Source organism: Trichosurus vulpecula, chromosome 3, assembly GCF_011100635.1.
Source record: "Trichosurus vulpecula isolate mTriVul1 chromosome 3, mTriVul1.pri, whole genome shotgun sequence".
In the NCBI taxonomy this organism is placed as follows: Eukaryota; Metazoa; Chordata; class Mammalia; order Diprotodontia; family Phalangeridae; genus Trichosurus; species Trichosurus vulpecula.
This window is the reverse complement of record NC_050575.1, coordinates 111,959,600-111,983,711: the sequence shown is the minus strand read 5'-3', so window position 1 is coordinate 111,983,711 and position 24,112 is coordinate 111,959,600. Positions and strand designations below refer to the sequence as shown.

Sequence of the window (24,112 nt, the reverse complement as noted above, 5' to 3'; positions counted from 1 at the left end):
ATAGAGTTCTTTACCCAGTTGAGTATGTATGTCATTTCCTTTTTGAGCCAATTCTGATGAAAGTAATGTTCATTCACTCCCCCCTCAATTCTCCCCTCTTACCCTCCACTGTAAAAGTTTTTTCTTGCTTCTTTTATATGAGATAATTTATCCCATTCTACTTCTCCCTTTGTCTTTCTCTCAGTACATTCCTCTCTTACTCCCTAATTTTATTTTTTTAAGATATCATCCTTTCCTATTCAACTCACACCTGTGCCCTCTGTCTATATATACTCCTTCTAACTACCCTAATAATGAGAAAGGTTTTATGAGTTAAAAATATCATCTTCCCATATAGGAATGTAAACAGTTTAAACTTATTAAGTCCCTTATGATTTCCCTTTCCTGTTTACCTTCTTATGCTTCTCTTGAGACTTGTATTTGAAAGTTAAATTTTCTATTCAGCTATGGTTCAAGGATGCTTGAAAGTCTTCTATTTCATTGAATATCCATTTTTCTCCCTGAAGCATTATTTTTAGTTTTGCTTGATAGGTGCTTCTTGGTTGTAATCTTAGCTCCTTTGCCTTCTGGAATATCATATTCTAAACTCTCTGATCCTTTAACATAGAAGCTGCTCAATCTTGTATTATCCTGACTGTGGCTCCACCATGCTTGAATTGTTTCTTTCTGGCTACTTGCAATATTTTCTCTTTGACCTAGGAACTCTGGAATTTGGCTATCACATTTCGGGCAGTTTTCATTTTGGTATCTGTTTCAGGAGATGACTGGTGGATTCTTTCAATTTCTATATTACCCTCTGGTTCTAGAATATCAGGGCAGTTTTCTTTGATGATTTCTTGAAAGATGATGTCTAGACCTTTTTTTTCATCATGGCTTTCAGGTAGTCCAGTGATTTTAAAATTATCTCTCCTGGATCTATTTTCTAGGCCAGTTGTTTTTCCAATGAGACATTTCACATTTTCTTCCATTTTTTCATACTTTTGGTTTTGTTTTATTGTGTCCTGATTTCTCAAAAAGTCATTACCTTCCACTTGCTCTATTCTAATTTTTAAGGAATGAGTTTCTTCAGTGAGCCTTTGGACTTCCTTTTCTACTTGACCAATTTTGCTTTTTAAGGCATTCTTTTCCTCATTGGTTTTCTGGACCTCTTTTACCATTTGGCCAAGTCTGTTTTTAAAAGTGTTGTTTTCTTCAGTATTTTTTTTGTGTGCCCTTTGACCAATTTTTCATGATCATCTTGCATCACTCTCATTTCTCTTTCCAATTTTTCTTTTATCTCTCTTACTTGATTTTCAAAATTCTTTTTGAGTGCTTTCATGGTCTGAGACCAATTCATATTTTTCTTGGAGGCTTTGAATGTAGTTGTTTTGACTTTGTTGTCTCCTGAGTGTGTGTTTTGATCTTCTTTGTCACCATGGTAACTTTCAGAGGTTATTTTCCCCCATTGTTTGCTTATTTTCCCAGCCTATTACTTGACTTTTAACTGTTTGTTAAAATAGGGCTCTTCTTCCAGGATGGAGTGCCAACTGTCCCAAAATTTTGGGGCTTTGTATAGGTGTTTTCAGAAATACTTCTAGAGACCTGTAAGTTTTCAGTTCTTCCAAGGTGGTATAATCTAAGGAGAGATGTTTACTACTCTCCTGGCTTGTGTTGTGGTCTATGAGTGACCAAAAGCACTCTTTTCTGCCCTGGAACTGTGAGGAGGGTCCCCACTCCACTGTGGCTGCAAGCTTTGCTGCTCCAGTGCTCCTCCTTACTCTGGGACTGCCACCCAGGACTGAGACCCAGATCTGAGTATGGGCAAAGCAATAGAATCCTGCCTCAGTGTCATCAAACAGACCCCTATAATCTCCAATCTGACCAGTTGTTTGACCCCCTTACCATCTGTGGGCTGAAAGCTCTGGAAGCAGCTGCTGTTTCTGCTGATTCAGTCACTCCTAAGGCATGCTCCTTGTTTGCTGTGGCCAGGGCTGTGCTGGCACGACCTGTGCTGGCCTGCACTCTACTCTCAATCTGGTGTGACAGACCTTTCCTGCTGACCTTCTAAGTTGTCTTTGGCATCTGTGGGCTGAGAGGTCTGGAAACTACCACTGCTGCTACTAATTCAGTCATCCTGAAGCCTGCTCCGGGTTTGCCAGGGATCAGCCTGTTCTGGACTGCACTCCTCTCTCACTGTGGTACAACAGAACTTTATCTGCCCATCTTCCAAGTTGTCTTGGACCGGAAATTTGCTTCACTCCATCTTTTTGTGGGTGCTGCTTCTCTAGAATTTGATTACAGTCATTTTAAAAAGGTATTTGGAGAAGTTTGGGGGAGAACTCAGGAGAGTCCCTGCCTTTACTTTGCCATCTTGCCTCCGCCTCCCTATATATACATATTTTAAAAATATCTTTTCTTATTACAAGTACATGTTCTTTTGTCTTTCATTAATTCTTTTATAGAGATTTCCTTGCTTGGTAAGTCCTTGAATTACTGAGCCTGAACTAAGGTTTGGGTTTGCTTGTCTATGGTCCCCTTGCTGAGTGTCTTCATGAAGGACTGATTGTCTAAATCGTCAAAGGAATATGAGCAGGCAATTTTCAGATGAAGAAATCAAACCTATCTGCTGTGTGAAAAATGCTTTAAATAATTATTGATTAGAGGAATGCAAATCAAAACAACTCTGAGGTACCACCTCACACCTATCAAATTGGTTAACATGACAGAAAAGAAAAATGACAAATGTTGGAGGGTATATGTGAAATGTACTATTGATAGAGTTGTGAATTGATCCAACCATTCTGGAGAGCAATTTGTAACTTTTCCTCAAAAAATCTACAGAATTGTGTATACCCTTTTATCCAACAATACCATTACTGGGACTATATCCCAAAGAGATATTTTTTAAACAGGAAAAAATCCTATTTGTACAAAAATATTTATAGCAGCTCTTTTTGAGGTGGCAAAGAATTGAAAATTGAGGGGATGACCATCAAATGGGGAATGGCAGGACAAGTTGGGAAAGTGGAAGCTAATGATTCCATGGGACATTAGGAAACAATAAAGTCAAAGGAATGGAGAAAAAAACAAGAAGATGTGAAATATCTCATCAGAAAAACACTGACCTGGAAATGAGATTAAAGGAGAGATTATTTAAGAATTAGTGGACTATTTCAAAGACATGATCAAAAAGATGCTATTTCAAGAAATCATCAAGGAAAACTGTTCCAATATCCTAGAACCAGAGGGTGGAATAGAAATTGAAAGAATCCACTGATCATATGCTTTAAGACATCACAAAATGAAAACTCCCAGGAATATTATAGCCACATTCTGGTGCTTTCAAGTCAAGGAGAAAATATTGCAAGCAGCTAGAAAGAACCCATTCAAATATCATGGAGCCACAGTCAGGATCACAAAAAATTTAGCAGCTTGCATGTTAAAGAAGTGGAGGGCTTGGGGTATAATATTCTGGAAGTCAAAGGTACTAGTATTACAACCAAGAATCCCTTCCCAGGAAAACTGAGCATAATCCTTCAGAGAAAAAAATGGATATTTAATAAAAATGAGGACTTTCAAGCATTCCTGATGAGAAGCCCAGATCTGAATAAAAAAAATTACATTCAAACAGAAGGCTCAAGAGAAATATGAAAAGGTAAATATTGAAATCAAAATTACAAAGTACTCAATCATTTTCCTTTTCTGTCATATTAACCAATCTGATAGCGTGAGGTGATACCACACAGTTGTTTAAATCTGCATTTCTCCAGTCATTAGTGATTTGGAGCATTTTTTCATATGACTGTAATAGCTTTGATGTCTTTGTCTAAAAACTGCCTGTTCATATCCTTTGACCATTTATCAAGTCAATTCTATATTTCAAGGTGTTAGTTTCTTCAGTTTTTTGTGCCTTTTTCACCAAGCCGTTAATTCTTTTTTTGTATTTTTTTTTGCATCACTCTCATTTCTTTACCCATTTTTCTTCTACCATTCAACACTTTCTTTAACTCTCCCGGGAATTCTTGTTGGGCTCATATCCAATTAGCATCTTCTCTTTAAGGCTTTGCTGGTAGGTGTTTTCACATTATTGTTGTCCTCTGAGTTGGTGTCTTGGTCTTCTCTGCCACCGTGGTAACTTTTTGTGGTCAAATTCTTTTTTTCTTTTTTGGTTCATTTTCTCAACCTATTTCTTGGCTTTGGACTTTATGTTAAAGTTGAACTCTGCTCATCAGGGGCTGGGAAGGCAATGACACAAGCTTCAGGCTATTTTTTGCTGCTCTTTTCAGAGAAATTCTGGAGGTTTTCAGTGTTTCCAAACTGGTGTGATCTTGGGAGAGGTGTGATAACTGTTTTTCTGGTTTGTACTCTGGTCTTTACCCAGAAAGGGCCCTTGTTTCCCTGCAGCCATGAGTGCTAGTGCTCCTCCCAGCCCTGGAACTGTGAGCAGGGTCCCTGCTTTTCAGCAGCCATAACCGCTAGTGTTCCTTTCTGCCTTGGAACCATGACCAGAGTCCCTGCTACCCTGCGACCAACCACAAGCTCTCCTCTCCACTTGGGAACTACAACACAAAACTGCATATGAGCAACAGATTTGCCCCACAGTGCCAGATCCTACACCCAGTTCAGTCCCCCTGTAATAGGGGTCCCCTTGGGTCAGTTGTCTGACCCCTTTGGCTCCTCTGGGCTGAGAGCTTCTGAAGTTGCTGCTGCCCTTGCTGCCACCTCCATCCAACACCCACTGCTGGTGCTGCCATAGCGTATGCTCCAGGCTGGCCCCTACCTTGGTGTCACAGACCTCTCTTGCAATCCTTGTTGTCTTAGGATGAAAAAATGTCTCACCTTGATCTTTTGTTGGCTCTACCACTCCAGAATTCAATTTGGAGCATTATTGCTCTTTTTCAGGTGGTCCAGCTTGCCAAAATGAAGTTCAATCCATTCGTGACTTCAGACCGAAGCAAGAACCGCAAGAGGCACTTCAACGCACCCTCGCACATCCGGCGCAAGATCATGTCGTCCCCGCTGTCCAAGGAGCTCAGGCAGAAGTACAACATCCGCTCGATGCCCATCCGGAAGGATGACGAGGTCCAGGTGGTTCATGGACACTACAAAGGTCAACAAATTGGCAAGGTAGTCCAGGTTTACAGAAAGAAATATGTCATCTACATTGAACGTGTGCAACGAGAAAAAGCTAATGGCACGACTGTCCATGTGGGAATTAACCCTAGTAAGGTAGTTATCACCAGACTAAAACTGGACAAAGATCGCAAAAAGATTCTTGAACATAAAGCCAAATCCCGACAAGTTGGAAAGGAGAAGGGCAAATATAAAGAAGAAACCATTGAAAAGATGCAAGAATAAAATGGTCTGTTGTACAGTTGTAATTAAAAATGAAAATTAAAAAAAATTTGGAGCATTATTTTAAAGGTGTTTGGAGGAGAATGTTGGGAGAGTTAGGCTAGGTTGCTATCTCTACTCCACCATGTTGTCTCTGCCTCCTCAGTGCAGGGATTCTCAACCTGGAGTCTGTGTTTTTTTGATATTTACTTTGTTTCCTTTGTAATCCTATGTATTTTATTTTATTTTATTTTATGCATTTAAAAACTGTATTCTGAGAAGGATCTTTTGGTCCTGCAAAAGGGGGCCAAGATATACACACACACACATTAAGAACTCCTAATGCCCCCTAGTGAATCCCCTTCAATTTATGGACTTCAATTCCCCTTCAATTTATGGAAGAGTTTCAGATATGCAACTTATAAATACCAGAGTGGCATCCTGAACCAGGTCTTCTGACTCCAAGGTGCAGGGTCTTTCTACTCTATTACACCATATCTGATAAATTATTCCTCTTGTACTTATTCCCCAACCTTCACCTATACATTTCCCTGCTTCTCAAGTTTTTTCTTTGCCCTCTCTCAGCCTTCTGGTGACAGAGGAGGATATCTTATAAAGCAGAGATTCATAGGATTGAGAGTCAGAAGGGCTTTTAGAGATGACCCTCATTTTTAGAATGAGTAAAAAGAGGCCCAGAAAGGTTAAGTGTTACAGATATTGAAGAGCCAAGATTTGAACCCCAGCTCTTCTGACTCCAAATCCAGTGTTCTTTCTATTATATCGAGCTGCCAGACTCTGAGTAGTCTCACTGCTGTGTGTGTGTGTGTGTGTGTGTGTGTGTGTGTGCGCGAGCGCGCGCACGCGTATGTGTTGGTGCTTCTTTTCACCAGGGTCCATTCCCTATCTGTCCCAACCACCATTTCCTTGATGTCAGGACTAAGGCAAACAGGAGGGAGGTCTCCATCCCGTGGGCTGTAGTGCCCCTTCCATGAAATCCCAAGTGTGCTCAAGAAAGAATCAAACTATCTCAGGTTTCAGAGCACAGATGATCAATGTACCATGAAACCGCAAAGGTTAGGATTAGGGGCTACTCAGCCTCCAGCTAGCCCATCCACCTGCCAAGGGTGGTAGCTGGGTCCAGAGAACCTATGACCTTTAATGCTTGGCTAGAGGTGCTCAATAAAGCATTCATTCCCAAGGAACAAGGACCCTCATGGCTCTGCTCTTTTTAATGAAATGTAAATACTTTGTCTGGAAGAAGACTGACAGTACCTATAACAAAAACATCCCCATCTCTTTTTTGTTTCTTTTCCAGGGTGATTTCAGGCTTTCATCTGTCATCTTAGTCATGTCTTCGTCTTAAGTGTTCCAGAACAAGCCCTTAGGGAATCTTAGAGTTTGCAGTCATGCTAAGAGTCCTCATTTCTGTAGCTACAAAGAGTTTTGTTCACTAAAGCCCTATGAGGTTGGTGTTACAAGTATTACTACCCCATTTCACATGTAGAAACTGAGCCTTGGAGTTGAAGTCACTTGCCCAGGGCTACATATCTAGTAAGACGAACACTTGAGATTTCAAGACCATGGGGAGTGAGACCTGGGATATCAACCCACGTCTCTCCCGACTTTGAGTCTGTTCCACTTTTCACGAGTTGGGAGTCAGGAATCCTAGTTCTGAGTCTTGTGGCTCTGCTACTCACTTGACCTTGGACAGATTCCTTTACCAAGATGGTGGCATAAAGAAGCAGTCAGGAAGACACTTGACACACTTACTGGCTGTGTGATCTTGGGCAAGTCACTTAATCCCAATTTCCTTGTCTTCCCCCTCCAAAAAATGGACAAAAACTGCTAAAAAAGAACCTTTTAAAAAAAAGAAGCAGTACAGAGAGAACTAAAGGATGAGTCAGGAGATATGGGATAGAGTTCTGGCCGTGACTGACTATGTGACCTTGGCCAAGTTCGTTTCCTCTCTGGTCCTGATTTTCTTCCTCTATAAGATGACAGTCTGTCTCTGAGATAGCTTTGGTTCATAAGGAAGAAATGTGTTTCACGATGGAGTCCTTATGAGCTGGAAGAAAATTTGCTCAAAAATACATCTGTGACGTTCTCCATGGCACCCTTTTAAAAATGGAAACCTCTGCCTGTCTCACACACAGCTGCCCAAGAACATCGTCAGGGTATTAATACACACAGGATGTACTTGGGAAGCAGGACACAAATGGACTCCAGAAGTCGTAGAAAGGCAGATTTGGGGTCTATGTAAAAGCAAACTGCCCACTAGCCAGAGCTGTCCCTCAATGGAGTGGACGGTCCTAGGGGGGAATGGATTCCTCCCCAAACTATAAGTCTTCAAGTAGATACTAGGTGAGATGACCACATTGGGGGTGTACTGTTGGCAAAGTTCCTGTTCCATTAGAAGTTGGATTAATTAATAGCAATAGCTAGCATTTCTATAGCTTTTAAGGTTTGCAAAGAGCTTTCCAAATATCTCCCTTTATCCTCACAACAACCACAGTGGGTAGGTGCTATTATTATCCTTATTTTACAGATGAGGAAACTAAATCAGACAGAGGTTAAGTGACTCAGAAGATCACAAAGCTAGGTAAGGGTCTGAGGTAGGATTTGAACTCAGGACTTCTTAACTCTAAGGCCAGTGCTCTTCCACCACTACGAGTTTGTGAGGCTAGAAAGTACCTGGACAATCAGCTTTGTGAACTTGACTGCGTTGGCCCCTGTTGATCAGCTTGGCCTGTGTCCCTTTCTGGGTTCAACCTAGGACAATTTCATTCTTTCTTTTATTAAAATGAGTTTTAGTGCTGCCTTTGGTTTTCATAGCAGACATTTCTGGAAATGCCCCCAAACCCCTCCAAAAATTGAACCCTCTTTTGTAACAAAGAAATGCAATTAAGCAAAAATACCTGATGGGGTAATGGCATCTGACTATATATATATATATATATATATATATATATATATATATATATATATATATACATATATATATAATATTCTGTCTTGGTAGTCCTGCACCTCTCTGCTGTGGAGAGGGAGGCAAGTTTCATAATCTGTTCTCCAGGATCACTACTGGTCTATCAGATTTCAGCTTCTTTTAAATTCCCTTCATTAATATTGTTATGTATAATGTCCCTTTGGTTCAGCTGATTTTGGTCTTCACTAGGTCATACGAATCTAACAATCAGCTCTCTTGCGCTCATTCCAGCTGCCTCCCGCACATCCCTCTTCGGGAGGGTTAGCAATCCTTGGCAAACATCTAGCTAACCATTGGTTGGTCTTGGCTAATTCTTCTTACCTATGCCTTTACCATCGTTAATTTTTCTTGGAGAAATTCACTTAGCCTCCACTCACACAGCTCCCCTCCTTTCCCCAGATATCCTGGGTAAAGTGTGTGGCATCAGCTGAGGGTGAAGGCACTGGAGGGTTTTGGTGGAAGGGGCTGAAGGCTGAACTGAGGACTCAGGGGAAGTCCTATATTATGAGACCTGGGAGCAGTAGTGAATTTTAACAATCAGGTCTCTGGAGGAAAACTGTACACAAGACACACTTTTAAGTTAATCTGAATCAATAACATTTTCTCCTTTCTCCATCACTTTCTTAAGTCTGGAGAATAAAAACAGAACAATAAATCAAGTCCTGCTTTGTTGCATTTGCCCATTTCTGAGGTGTAAATGGAAGCTAGGTGATGCAGTGGATAGAGTACTGGGCCTTGGAGTCAGAAAGACTTTGTTCATATCTGACTTCAGACACCAATTAGCTGTGTGACTCTGGGGAAGTCACTTAACCCTGTTTGCCTCAGTTTCCTCATCTGTAAAATGAGGTGGAGAAGGAAATGGCAAACTACCACAGTATCTTTTCTAAGAAAACCCCAAATGGTCAAAGGATAGAAACAGCCTGTTTTCACAAGAAAGCGAAGATATCTATAGTCATATGAAAAATGCTCTAAATCACTATTGATTAAAGAAATGCAAATTAGGACAACTCTGAAGTACGATCTCACTCATCAGAAATGACAAACGCGGGAGAACAAAAGGGGAAAATAAGTACACTTGGTGGATTAATGAACCATTCCAACTACTTTGGAGAATAATTTGGAACTATGCCCAAAGGGCTCTAAAACTCTGCATACCCATTGACCCAGCAATACCAGTATTAGGTCTATATCTTAAAGAGGTAAAAGAAAACATAAAAGGACAAACATAGATGAACAAAAATATTTATAGCATCTCTTTTTGTGGTGGCAAAGAGTTGGAAATTGAGGAGATGGTCATCAATTGGGGAATGGCTAAATGAGTTGTGGCGTATGGTTGTGATGGAGTACTGTTGTGCTATAAGAAATGAGAAGAGGGGCAGTTTCAGAAAAACATGGCAAGACCTAGATGAACTGATGAAAAGTATAGTGAGAACCAGAGCTTCATCATGCACAGTAACAGCAACATTGTAATGATGTAACGATGATCAGCTGTGAAAGACTTGGCTACTCTGATCAATGCAATGATCCAAGACAATTCCAAAGGACTCATGATGAAAAGATGTTATCCAGCTCCGGAGAGGGAACTGATGAACTCTGAGTGCAGATTAAACTAGAATCTTCTCACTTTATTTATTTTTCTTGTTTTTAAAATATATGGTTAATATGGAAATGTTTTGCATAATTTCATGTGTATAATTGACATCATATCAATTGCCTTCTCAGTGCGTGTAGGAAGGGTTGGGAGGGAAGGAGAGAATTTGCAACTTAAAATTTAAAAAGAAAAGAATGTTAAAAACAAATAAGTAATGAAATGTAAAAAAACCTATTTTTAAAAATATGAAAAAAAGGAAAAAAATACCAATGAGCTGTTAACACAGAAGCAGTGATGGTATTGAAGAACCTGCACTTGAAGTCAAGCCATGAGTTCAGATCCTGGTTTTAATATTTATTAGATATGTTATATTTGGCAAAATACTTCATGTCTCTCAGGCTCAGTGTGCCTTAATGTAAAATGCAATGCGATCCCCAATGGAAAATGGGGATTAAAAACACTAGCCCTTCCTATCTCATAATATTGTCCTTGGACAAAATGCTTCATAAATGTTTGAACGATATAGTAATGGTGGATACTATTATTTATAGCACAATAACTTTTTGACCTCCCTTTCATTCAACAAGCTACAATCAGCTCCTTGTCTAGTAGTAAGAAACCACTCAGAACCCACTAAAACATGAAATCCTCATCTTTAATCATAGGACCATCAATTTAGAGTTGAAAGGGATGTTAGAGACCATCTTGTTCAAGCCCCTCATTTTACAGATGAGAAAGGTGAGGCTGGATGGCTTGCCAAACATCATAGAGGAAGCAAGGGACAGAAACAGGATTTAAACTTCCTTCCTGTGGCTTGAAATCCATTTTTCTTTCCATTGTACCATAGGTCTTGGCAGGAACCTGCATCCCAGGCATCCTTAGCAATATTCAAGTCCCATGCCTCACTACTCATTGTGTATGGTGATTATTTATTTTGGAGACTACTGAGGTCAGACATAGAGCCAGGCCCAGTCATGTGGGCCACTGCCCTTCATCCCCTCTCATGCTCCCATTATATAAGAGCAGCTGCCTCCTCAGAGGTTTTCAGGAGATCCCAGAAGAGAGTAGGAACAAGGATCCAAGTCTCCTCACTGAACCAGGTAAAACCTGTGAGTATGGGGCAAAATGATTGCAGAGAAACTTTGTAGGGGCAAAAAAGTGGGGATAATTGGCATCTGTCGTCCACTCTGCCCTTGATGCAATGTGTGACATTGTCCAAGGCACCCTCTGAAGGCAAGTTTCCTTCCTCAGAGAAAAAAAGTGGGAATGTAGCAGTAAACCCACTAGATGTGAGGTCAGAGGAACTGGGTGGGAATGTGGACTCTTTTTCTTGCAACCAGTATGACCTTGGGCAATCCACTTACCTTTTCAGGGATTCAGTTTCCTCCTCTGTAAAATCAGAGGTGAACTAGATTGTCTCTGAAAAATCTGTAACTTGTCAGTTCTAGGAAATTCTGACTAACTCTTACTGGTTATACTTTTGTTTATATTTATATGTATATATGTACATATATGTATATTTATATATGTATATATATCTGTGTGTATATATATATATATACATATACATGTGTATATATATATATATATATGTATAATAAACTACAAACACACACATATACACACACACTTTAACAGAACGTTACCTTGTGGATCAGTAGACTAATTGTTACACCTGCAGTCAAAAAGTCCTGAGTTTAATATATGCCATCTTGGAGTGGGGGGAGGGTAGAAATGGGGAGAAAATTTGTAATTCAAAGTCTTGTGAAAATCAATGCTGAAAACTAAATATGTAAAATAAATAAAAAAAGAAAAAAAACAAAACAAAACAAAACAAAAGTCCTGAGTTCAAATCCAGCTTCGGATACTAGCTGTGTGATCTTGGGCAAGTCACTTAACCTCTGTCTGCCTTAGTTTCCTCAGCTGTAAAATGGGGATAATAACAGTACCTACCCTCCCATAGTTGTCGAGAGCATAAAATGAGATGATATAAGCAGAGTACTGTGTCAACCTTAGGGCACTATACAAACGGTGGTGGTGGTGGTAGTGGTTAGCCAGGGCTTCTGGGAGGCAGCATAGTACAGTGGAAAGAGTATTGATTGTGTTGTTGGGGCATCTGGGAACAAATCCTAGGTCTTTCACTCTAGGAAAGGCTGTTACTCTTTCCTAGTCTGAGTTTCCTTATTTGTAAAACGAGTGCTTGCCTAGAACACTAAGCTTCTTCTTACCTCTAAACTTAGGATTTTGTAAGCATTTCTTTCTTGTCTTTGTAGCCTTAGGACCGAGTTCAGATTCTGACACATAGAATGCATTTAATAAATGATTATTTTTTATGGTTCCTTCCATGAAAATGAAAGGAAAGCACTCTAAAAGTAACAATCCTTCCTATGAATGCCCACTTGGTAAAAGCCTCATATTCATCAGGTCCTTCAATGCTCACAATCTGTCCCGTCTCCCTACAGGAAGATGCTTTCCCTTTGGAAACTCACTCTCCTGTGCGGCCTGTTCATCAGCCCCTCTTGCTGCCTGCTGGATTCCCTAAGTCCTGTTCTGGGTAATGTGCAATCTACTCTGAATAAGGAAACCCAGCTGGTTTCAGACGCGACTCAAGGTGAGTTAACAGGAGTGACACTTAATGGCACAGGTTGGGTATACAAGGCCAGTTTTCTCCACTGCATTCCATGACTACAATTCCAGCAGCTGCTCTCAGCTGAATGATGATGCTTGTTTATGTGCACATCTAACAATTAGACTTTCTTCAAGCGTAACTCTCCTTAATTCATGCCTTTGCGTTGGCTGTCCTCCAAGCCTGGAATGCTGTCCCTCCTAATCTTTGCTTCCTGGCTTCCTGACTTCCTTCAATACTTAACTCAAATCCCATCTTCTGCAAAAGGCCTTTCCTGGTCTCTCCAGCTGCTAGTGCCTTCTCTCCATGATTGCCTCCCATCTACTCTGCGTATGTCATGTTTACACATAGTTATTTTCATGTTGTCTTTCTGTTTAAAATGTGAGCACTCTGAAGGAGGGATTGTGTTTTTGCTTTTCTTTTCATCCCCAGCACTTACAACAGTTCCTGGCACACAGTAAGCGCTTAACAAACACCTGATTGATGAAAAGAATGGTAGACTTATCAGACCTTAGAGTGGAAGGGGTGTAGGCAGGAATGTGCTGGGATTGTCTCAAAGGCAGCTCTTAAATGATCAGTGTGAGTATTTGCAACTCAGCAGTCTGCAAGTTGTAACAATCAGGGCCTGGTGGATGTTTTGTTGATTATCTGGATTTAAGAATGTGATGGACAAAATTTTCATACTGCAGATTAGGTATAAAAATGTTGAGCTTACATTTCCCCCAGAGAGCTGGTCCTCTACCAGCAGATTCCTGAGAGGCAGATTGAAGAATTTAGAGCTAGAAAGAATCTTGGAAATTATCTTGCCATAGGATAATAGTTTTAAAACCCAAAGGGTCCTTAGAGGCTACCTTGTCTAAACTCTGTTTTTATTGATGACAAAACTGAGGTCTAGCTTAGCTAGGTAGCACAGTGGATAGAGCACCAAACCTGGAGTCAGGAAGACCTGAGTTTAAATCCATGTTCAGACACTTAGTAGCTGTGTGATCCTGGGCAAGTCACTTAACCCAGTTTGCCTCATTTTTCTCATTTGTAAAATGAGTTGGAGAAGGAAACAGCAAACCACTCCAGTATCTTTGCCAAATGACAACAACAAAATCAAAACCAAATGGGGTCACGAAGAGTCAGACACAACTGAAAATGATTGAACGACAACAAATTGAGGTCTAGAGAGTCAAAGTTACTTGCCCAAGGTCATTCAGGTAATAAGTGACAGAGGGAGGATTCCTCCAGATCTAATCCTCTTTCCACTGTACCATGCATTGTTATTGTTCAGTAGTTTCAGTCATGTCTGATTCTCTGTGACCCCACGTGGGGTTTTCTTGGCAAAGATACTGGAGGGGTTTGCCATTTCCTCCTCCAACTCATTTCACAGGTGAGGAAACTGAGGCAGACAGGGTGAAGTGACTTGTCCAGCTAGTGAGTGTCTGAGGTTGGATTTGAACTCAGGAAGATGAGTCTTCCTGATGCCAGGCCTGGAGTAACCGCCTAGCTGCCCTAGCATGCCCATGCATTTGGAATGACTGATAGTCCTGTTCCAAGCTCCAGATATAATCTGGCAAATCCCAGTTCCTTTGCTCAAAGTAGTATTAGTATTGGGCTCTTTAAGCATTGTCAGTTGCCTTTAGTTTCTATACATTTTCTGAAACATTCATCTCTCTACCTGTTTCCTCTACTGTGGAGGAGAATCCTTTCAATTTTTCTAATCTGAGTCTGTTAGGGTGGAATGCTTCCAATTTCCTCACTGATCCCTCTTTAATCTCTGGTTTGCTTCTTCCAACATGCTAGGCAGTTGGTGTTCAATAAATGCTTATTGATTATTTGATTGGTTTTATTGGCAGCGCTTGCTCAGGACCTTAAAGAGGAATTGGCAAAGGTGAATCTCTCTCCCGTTGGAAAACTTCTGGATAATACCTTAGGAGATGTTGGGAATTTGGTTGGCACTACTCTGAATACTGTGGTCTCCAAGCTCGAAAAACTCCTTGCGTGAGTTGAGTCCTTTAGGCTTCATGAAAATCTTTTGGGAAAGGCCAATACAACTTCCTTTCTGAAGAGGCAATTATGGGATCCTGCTGGGAGGTCATTAGGGTCAGAGACTACTCTGTCTCCCTACAGATTGTACCACAATAATTTACAACTCATTCAAGCTCCAGAAACTTCAAGAAAGATGGACATAAATATGGGATAGGGAATGTAGGAGAGCTTAAGGAAATTATGGAGAATCAGAGGTTAAGGTTTGGGGTAGCCAGGTAGTGCAGAGGATAGAGTGATAGGACTGAAGTTGGGAAGACCCGTCTTCCTGAGTTCAAATCCAGCCTCAGACACTTGCTAGCTGTGTGACCCTGGGCAAGTCACTTTACTCTGCTTGCCTCAGTTTCCTCATTTGTAAAATGAACTGGAGAACGAAATGGCAAACAACTACAGTATCTTTGCCAAGAAAACCCCAAGCAGGGTCATGAAAACTCTGAAATGTCTGAACAACAACGATCCTTGGAAGGGGAAAATACTTTTAAATCTCTTATGTTAGTGACACTTCACTGTGCATTATTCTAACAGTTCTTCTGAGAGCAGGTTGAGAAGGGGAGAAAATTGGAACACAAGATATTATATGGGAAGGGAACCATTAAAGAGGACAAAATTGGGGAAAGATCTAGAGTGAGGATGAGCAATCACTGAAGATAAATTTCGGGGACTTGATTCCATTTCTACTACTCTATCCCTTCCTCCTTGTTTGTAGATATTCTATTCTTCCTTGGAAGAGTTCTTCCTCCAAAATTCTAATGAGGGTCCTGGACCTGGATTTTTTAAGCTCAACACATTTTCTGAAGCACTCATCATAGTGTACAGAGCTGTATGCCTCACAAGATGGCTGTGAAGAAAGCACTTTGTAAACCTTAAAGGGCTATAGAAAAGTGAATTATCGTTGCTATCGTTTTAAGAGGAGCTGCTGTAGTGGAGTGGGAAAAGCCCTAGACTTGAAGTTTTACACCACAGTTTGACTCCTGCTTCTGACACTATCTTACTATGGGACCTTAAGCAAGTCTCCTCTCTTTTCTAATTCACGTTTTTCCCCCTGTATACAATGATGGTGCTGGACTAGACCAGGGGTCTTTTTTGTGTGTGTGATGGATCCCAGTGGCAGTCTGGTGATGTCCATGGACCCCTTTTCAGAATCATTTTTTTAAATACCTGAAATAAAATACACAGGATTAAAAAGGAAATCAAATATAATGAGACTATAAAAAAACTCAAAAACAAATTCACCAGAGACTAGATGATCCTGAGAGTCTTTCTGGTTCTGATATTTTATAACCTAACACTCCAACATTTTTTCTGTCTCACATTGCTCCCTTGTCTTCAAATCCTTGTCCCTGAAAAGAATGACACATCTAATCATCTCTGTGGTATCTGTGCAGGATAAAGGTTCTGGACTCTGAAGTGCTGAAGATCAAAGCTGAACTGAATTCTGATGGCCAAAGTATCAACCTCAGAGTGCCTGTCAGTGTGACAGTTGGCTTGAAATTGTGAGTGCACATTGGGGAATGGGAGTTCATGGGTGGCAGCACTGTGCGGTGGACAGAGTGCTGGGTTGGGGTGAGGGTAGTCAAAGAACCTTGGTTTGAGTCCTTTCTCTGCCACTAATATTCAATTATCTTAGACTTCTTATCTCTGGGGCTTATTCTCCCTCCTGAAATGAGGGTACTGGAGTAGTTTGGCCCCTCAGATGCCTCCCAGCCTGGCATTCAGTCAAATTTGGGTCTTTTCTTTAAATTGGTCTCATTTATTCTGGTTATAATTGAGTTTTTTCAATAATTGCTAATGCTAGGAAATATTTCGATGTGACCTATCTTCATCTGTTCCCATAAAAAAGGATAAATGATGCAAATTTCTGGGTTATGTAAAGTACTGGGTAAGGGAGATATCTAGAAGGGGACAATGGGAAAATGACATAAATGATATAAACTTGTGGTTGGAGGAAATCTTTTTTCTTTCTAAACTTAGGGGTTGGATTTGGTGGTCTTCAGGAAGCCTCCCACCTCTGACATTTTGTGAGATTTGTTCCTTATAAAAACTTGTCTCATTTGCTTTGGTTATAATTGATGTTTCTTTTAACAGTGTATAATGCCATGCAAGATTTTAATGTGACTCATTCTCTTCATTCTCATAACAGGGATAAAGGGTGTAAACTTCTCTATTATGTAAACCACTAGATGAGGGGAATATCTGGATTCAGATGATGGTGTGGTGATGTAAATTTGTGGGTGAAGGAAACACTGGAGAAATTATGAACTTGTGAGTTCTGTGTCTCCATGGTTCCCTTTCTTCCAGAAGTCCTCTTGTCTCAGACCTTACCAAAGTGAAGGTTGGTCTGGATATCCTTTTACGAGCCAACATTGGGACTGATGCCACGACTGACCTGTCCGTTGTGGTCCTTGGAGATTGTTCCAGTGACTCATCCACCGTCTCTATATCTCTTTTGAATGGGTAAGCATTATTTTCCATTTGTTCTGTGTTATTTCTGTCATTTGGGGTCAGGAGAGGGACAGAGCCTTGTTCATAAGTTTACAGTTCTATTTGTGTCTTACTCCCCAACACTGACCTTAGTTCCTCCCACTTTCTGGGTCTTAGTTTTCTTTTGAGAGCAGATTTTAGTAGGGGAAGGGAAAGAGTAAAGAGTGAAGAGAATGACATAGAACAGAGAGGCACTGACCTCACCACTCTGCCATGCCATGTGACCTTGGCTGGTTTGAACTCACTTTGCCTCAGTTCCTTTCCTTGTAAAATCATGACAACGATGCTTCCCTCCAAAGTTGATGTGAGGATTAAGCAAGATCCTATATGAAGGAAGAAAAGTGAGAGTACCCAGCAAATTCAAAGCCAGGTGACACAATTGCTACCTGTTCATATCACCGAGGCCCTATTTGAGATGTACAATAGGTCTGGGATGCTCTGGTCCATTTAATGTTTGTGGTCCTGACATCTCCCTTTAAAAGTTCATTTGTATTTCTGACATTCTTCTTTGAGACCTTAGTCCATGGACTTTTTGGCATCAAGTCTACCTGTGGCTCATTCCCCAGATGACTTCTAACACTGTTATGTCTCACTTTCTCTTTTCATCAGCTTGCTAGGTCTTGAGAAATTAGTCTGGAGGGGCGTAGATGGTCTCCTAAAGAAATTACTTCCTATTGTAGTGGAGACACAGGTAGGTCCTAAGTCTTTTATTCTGGGTGTTCAATTCCACAGACATTTCATTAGCTGCTAGCAACCATGTGGAGGGCCTTGTGGTGTGTACTAGGGGTACAGAGATTAAAAAAAAGACAGTCCTTTTCAGCAAGGAATTTCCATTGTGGTTTCAATATAACAGGTCAGAATAAGAAATTGAAAGGGGATCTCTGGGGAGTTTTGTGGAAATTGGAGATGATACATGAAGGCCAGCAGATGACACAGAAAAAGTTTAGAAACTCAGAAATGCATAAAATATATGTACACTATTGTGTAATATCAACATATTTTATCTTTTAATACTATAATAATTTAGACTTCTCTGGTATGAAGAGAGGGCCAAAAATTTTTATGTGGATTTTTGCGCCCCTAACCTCTCCTGATATGGAAGTGATAGCTGTATATCAGAAAGTGTACTGTGAGTTAAGGCTGGTCAAGTAGATTGGAACCAGGCTGAGGGGTTATTTAAATTGTATTTTGTATGTAATACCAGTTGGTACAGTGGATAGAGTACTGGGCCTAGAGTCAGGAAGACCTGAGTTCAAAACTGACCTCAGATGCTTACTTGCTGTGCGACCCTGGGCAGGTCACTTAACCTTGTTTGCCTCAGTTACTCATCTGTAAAATTGGCTGGAGACTAAAATGGTGAACCACTCCAGTATCTCTGCCAAGAAAACCTCAGATGGGGTCACGAAAAGACAGACATGCCTGAAATGATTGGACAACAACAACAAATAAGGAATCACTGAAAATTTTTGAGTAGAGGAGTGACACAATCAGGGTGATGATTATGAAGATTCTATTTGAAGGGTGAACAGAATGGATCAGTGAAAGGAAAGACAGGAGGCAGGAATATGAGTTCAGAGGCTATTCCCATAGCTCATGTGAACAGAAATGATGAAGGCTTGACCTAAGGTGGTAGTAATGAGAATGGAGAGGTGGGGATGGGTGAAAGACATACTGTGGACAAAAAGAAGGGATTTTCTGGGATGGGGGGAGGACAAAGAGAGGGTAGAGTTAAGAATGACTCCAAGGTACAAGTCTGGGAGACTGGGAGAATTGCAATACCTTTGGTTAACAGAGAAGTTAGAGGAAGAGGCAGGTTTATGACTACAGGGAAGAAAAAGACTTCAGATAGAGGCCAATCAGGGATAAGACCAAAAGCCAAACCCAGGAAGGTCTAATCTCTCTTGATGGATGGATGTTGTTTTCGAGTGGATAAGTTCAAGGATATCAGCATGCTCCTTTCTTGTTTTTATTTAGTTGTTTTCAGTTGGATCTGGCTCTTTGTGACCCCATTTGGGGTTTTCTTGGCAAAGATACTGGAGGAGTTTGCCATTTCCTTCCTCTACTCTTTTTATAGATAAGGAAACTGAGATAAACAGGGTTAAGTGACTTGTCCACGGTCACACAGCTAGTAAGTATCTGAGGTCAGATTTGAACTCAGGAAGAAGAGTCTTTTTGACTTCAGGCCTGGTGCTCTGTGCACTATGGTGCCTCCTAGAATGCCCTTTTGGCATCTGTGATTCTGGAACCTTTCTTTACCCCTCATCACAGCGATTCTTTGCCAAGGGAAGGCCAGCTTACCATATTCTGTGTGTCCTTTTCTTTTGGGTATGACGAATGTCTTTTGCCCTAAACAACCTTATCATTTGGGACTCAGTGCTACTTCTCCATCCTGGTCTGAAATTGTCCTTGTTAAAGATGCTGCCTGCCACTCTCGTCCTCTTTATCAGAAAAAGACAAAGTCTGCGGGTCACCCCAAAGCCCTGGGAGAGGGGCAGACTTGTTCCCACTTAATATAGCTGAAGGTCTTATGTCCTATATCCTGTGCATACATACATACATAAACACACCTGCCAACACACATAAACATACATGTGTACATTGGATTTGGAGCCTGGAGAGCTTGGTTCAAAGATCAGATCTGATCCTTATTATCTGTGTAACTCAGGGCTGGTCCCTTAACCTGTTTGACCCTCAATTTTCTTTATAAAATCTGCACAAGAATTCTTGAAATATCCATCTCAAAGATTGTTTCAAGGAATAGTTAACCCTAAACTACAAAGTAAATATATTCTTTTTATTATCAAATTATTACTGTTATTATAATTATCTTCTGCCCATGTGTGCCACTCACCGTGCATTCTGCTTTGTAGGTCTGTCCTCTCGTCAAGAATGTGGCAAGCCTCCTGGATGTCAGCGTAATTCAGGAACTGACAAGTAAGTTTCAGTCTTGATATTTTTATTGTTTTCTCCAAAGCTTTGACCAGAGATGACAGAAGCCAAATATTGAAGTTCACCCTAGCTTGTCTCTGTCCCCTTTCCCGCTGAAGTCTGGCCTGTCATCTCACCCTGGTCCTCTAGTGCTACCAGTTATCAAAAGCCAGGCTAAAGTGTTAATGATACTGTAATAGAACAATTTGGGGGACTGAGCCTCAGAGTGTGGGAACTGTCATGTGTGTTTGGTGGTTTTAGCTGAAGTATTCATAGTATGAGGTTGGGTGAATTCAGCGTTTAATAAAGAAAGGAAGGAAGGGAAGGAGCAAGGAACGAAGGAATGAAATAAGGAAGGAAGGAAAGAAGGAAGGAAGAAAGAGGGAGAGATGGAGGGAAGGTGAGAAAACAGATTGGAATTTAGACAGTTGTGGACATTGAAAATCCTATTTTGAGATGTCCATTTTGGGTTTGTTGGGAGTGGGGCAGAATCTGTGGGGCTTAGATTCCATTCCATGCCATTTAACTTCTTGCTATTTCATGTTACATTGCAGTAGCCCCAACTTTGGCCAGAGACAGACCCCTAACCCCTGCTTTGTTGTTGAATGGTAGTAACAACAATGATGCCTTCATCTATAGTACTTGAAGATTTACCAAAATGCTGCTTTTACCAGCTCTGAAAGGGTGTTGTCATCCCCATGTTACAGGTGATGAGACGAAGACAAAGAGATATTGGGTACCTTGCTCAGGTTCATACAACTTATCGGCATCAGTGCCGATGTTTGACTCTAGACTGGCACTCAATCGTCTAGTCCTCTTTCCACTCCACAGTTGTTGTGGCTGTTGTTTGTCCTTTGTTCTAGAAGAGAACCATGACATCAGGGAGGTGATGCCATGATTTGCAAGTGAATTGGATTTAGATGAGGGAGGGCTGTGCAAAGTCACTAGCCTCACTTTCTCCTCCAGAGCCATCTGGGGCCAGTGGCAAGATATAGATCAGGTATGACTGGAGGATGCAGGATGCAGTGGGGGACCTTGGTCTTTTCAAGCTAAGGTCTTCCCCAGGTCTCAGTTTGACTGAGGCAATGCCCATCCAGTGATTAAGGCTAGGTAAGAAATGAGGCAGAGAATGGTCTCTTTTACCTTGTCAAAAAATCAGTCTGGGAGGGGAAGGGCCTCAAAGTTTCTGGATAAAATAGAAACAATTGCTATTTACAGTCATTCTGATCCATCAAAACCCAAACAGGGAGCATCTGGGGCATGGGCTGGAAAGTTCAACATATCTTGTGAGGTCTCAGTGATCAGGACAAATAACAGCTTCTTCCTTCCCTTCCTTCCTTCCTTCCTTCCTTCCTTCCTTCCTTCCTTCCTTCCTTCCTTCCTTCCTTCCCTTCCTTCCTTCCTTCCTTCCTTTTTCTTTCTTCCTCCCCTCCCCTCCCCTCCCCTCTCCTCTCCTCTCTTCCTTCTGTTCTGTCTGTCGGCATAGGGTATAATACTCTTACCTGAGGGTGCTTTGCCCAAAGGAATGTAAGTTTTGACCAATGAAACCTTGCAAGATATCTTGGGGGTTATGGGCTGTATTTCTTTCTTAAGGACCATGCCTTAAACCCAGATCACTCTACTCCACTGTACTACTTCTCTAAAAAGAGATGTGAATTTGGAATAAGAGATTTTGGGTTCAAATCCCAGCCTTGTAACTATGTGACCTTAGGCAAGAGCCTTCCCAGGAGTTTTCCCTGAAGTCAGTTTCTTCATTTGTGAAATTAGTGGACTGAACTAAATTACAGCCCTCTGGCTCCAAATCCTCTGATGGACAATCCGAGCTTTGTCCTCACTTAAGTCTCACTAATTGAACTAAGGTGTTATCTGTTACCAAGTTACACTAGAACCCTTTACAGTTGTGTCAAAACATGTAGGCATTTCTTAGATGAAAATTGGTCCCTTCCATTTCTTTAATGACTCAGGGAACTCTAGTCTGCATGGGAAAATTATAAAAACCAGGAGAGAGCAAATGAAAGCCAGAGCTAGATAATTGTCTCCTGCCTGCTGCTTCTGCCTCATCTTGCTTTGATCTCTACTACCCTTGGTGGTTTTCCTTCAGGCTCCTAATATCTAGATGTCGGCTCCAGGGTGGCTCCTACTTCTGGGGCTGAGTAGGGCAATGTAACCGGAACTGTTCCTCAGGGCATTGAAATTTAGACTGCACATATGGTGAGTCACTGTAGAGAAACAAATGAACTTAGCATCTGATTACCAAGAATAAAGAGTTAAAATAGAAAGCTTCCAGATCAACCACATCCCAGTGAGCCCTCCCTAGCCCAGCATCACTTTATGCTTCCTCTGAGTGCCAGTCTTCTAGGCAGTAATTTCCCAGCATCCCTATACTTCCATCTTTCACTACAATGGCCTGATTGTCCTTCTCAAATGATTTTGTCTTAAAAATTTGCTCTGAGGGAGTGATTTATGCCATTTTGTTCCAAGCCCATTTTATGATGCTTTCTTTCCTCAGGAATAGAAATTGCTCTCCTCTGGTATAATGGGAAGAGCAATGGACTTGAAAGCAGAACATCTGGGTTCTAATTCTGCCTCTGCTACCTACCTATCTGTGCTCTTGGGCAAATCTTTTCTCTTCTTTTGTCTTCTCTGAACCTCAGTTCAAAATGGAGTTGAACCAGATGGCATTTTAGTTCTGATCCATATCTAAATTCTGTAACCTTAAATCTTCCTTTCCTCTATTGGCTGGGGGGGGGGGAGAGAGAGAGAGAGAGAGAGAGAGAGAGAGAGAGAGAGAGAGAGAGAGAGAGAGAGAGAGAGACAGAGAGAGAGAGAGAGAGAGACAGAGAGCTTTCATTGGTAAAGTTATCATCTTGCTTTCAGACTTTCTCCGTAAATTAGACTATAGAGCTACTGAAGCTCTTGGATATAATTGGTCAAATAATTTTCTTCTAATTTCAGAGACTTAGATCTACACTTTGTGTTTTCTTTCAGGCCAACTTCAAACTCAAGCCAGTGTGGATATTCCTTTGAAATCACTCTTATGATGAATACTCTTCTGTCCCACCTAACAAGTAAGAACACCTTACTTTCTTCACAAAGCCCTGAAGAAGAAAGTCCCCTTATCTCAAGGGACCACAGAATCTTCATCCCTCATCACAGTGATGATCAGAACCTCTGGCTAGTTGATCCAGTGGTTAGAGTTAATGAGGCCAAGGTTCCATTCTGGTATGAATCTGTTAATGTCTTTGTTTCATAGCTTCAGAGTGAACCTCAAACCTAGTCACAGACTGGTCTCTGTGTCTGGCCCCAGATCAAACCCTAATCTTTGCTACAGGCAAAGTCTTGAGCTTGGTTATAGACTGAGCCTTGAGCCCAAGAAAAGATTAATTTTTAAAAAACTCAGCCACCTAAGCCCTCTTTGAACCCAGGCAGTGGATGTAGATTGGAGATTGAACCTAGGCACAAATAGACTCTTGAGTCTATGCACAGATTAGGACAGAATGGAATGGTGATTTGCATGTCATAATATAGTGTTGATTTGTTTTCTCATTACAGGTTCGTGTTGTATTGTCTTTGATGAGTTCCCTCATAACTTAGTCCGTGGATGAGATGTCTTTGAGATCATGCAGTTTAGGCTAAGGCTTGGATTTGCTAATCTATGGGTCTCTTGCTGGGTATCCTCAGGGACTGACTATCTCCTTCTATTCTGTTTGTTAAACTGGGATCCTCTTTGTGAATGGTGGGTACTATATTTGTTTTATTCCCCTGGCAATAAAAAGATTTGTTTTCAATTTACCTGATCTATGTCATCTTCTTGAATATGAGTACAGAAGTATAGACTTCCTGGAGGATAAAGACTTGGGCTCAGAAATATAAGAACACCCAACTAGAAGTACAATAAGACCACATTTGGCCCTGTCTTCTTGTAAAACTGTGGACAATCCTTTGACTGTCTTGGGCCTCAATTTCTCCATCTGTAAAATGAAGGTATTAGACTAGATAATCTTTTTTAAAGATTAATTAATTTTTAGCATTCAATGTTCACTTTTATAAGATTTTGAGTTCTAAATTTTTCTCCCTCCCTCTCCGCAAGACGGCACACAATCTGATAGAGGCTATACGTATACAACCATATTAAAGATATTTCCACATTAGTCAC

The 24,112-nt window shown here is 41.0% G+C and overlaps 2 protein-coding genes across 2 annotated transcripts; both read left to right on the top strand.

Annotated features, from left to right (window-relative positions):
• Nucleotides 1-4,887: 4,887 nt before the first annotated feature.
• On the top strand, nt 4,888-5,351 carry LOC118844165 (60S ribosomal protein L26-like). Its single transcript, XM_036752009.1, has one exon. The coding sequence runs from the start codon at nt 4,900-4,902 to the stop codon at nt 5,335-5,337; it is 438 nt and encodes a 145-aa protein (XP_036607904.1). The 5' UTR covers nt 4,888-4,899; the 3' UTR covers nt 5,338-5,351.
• Nucleotides 5,352-12,356: 7,005 nt separating this feature from the next.
• Nucleotides 12,357-22,997, top strand: BPIFA2 (BPI fold containing family A member 2). Its single transcript, XM_036749212.1, has 7 exons — nt 12,357-12,501; nt 14,358-14,502; nt 15,933-16,040; nt 16,846-17,001; nt 17,638-17,719; nt 19,899-19,962; nt 22,945-22,997. Exons 1-7 carry the CDS (start codon nt 12,357-12,359, stop codon nt 22,995-22,997), a joined length of 753 nt encoding a protein of 250 aa, XP_036605107.1.
• The last annotated feature ends 1,115 nt before the right edge of the window (nt 22,998-24,112 follow it).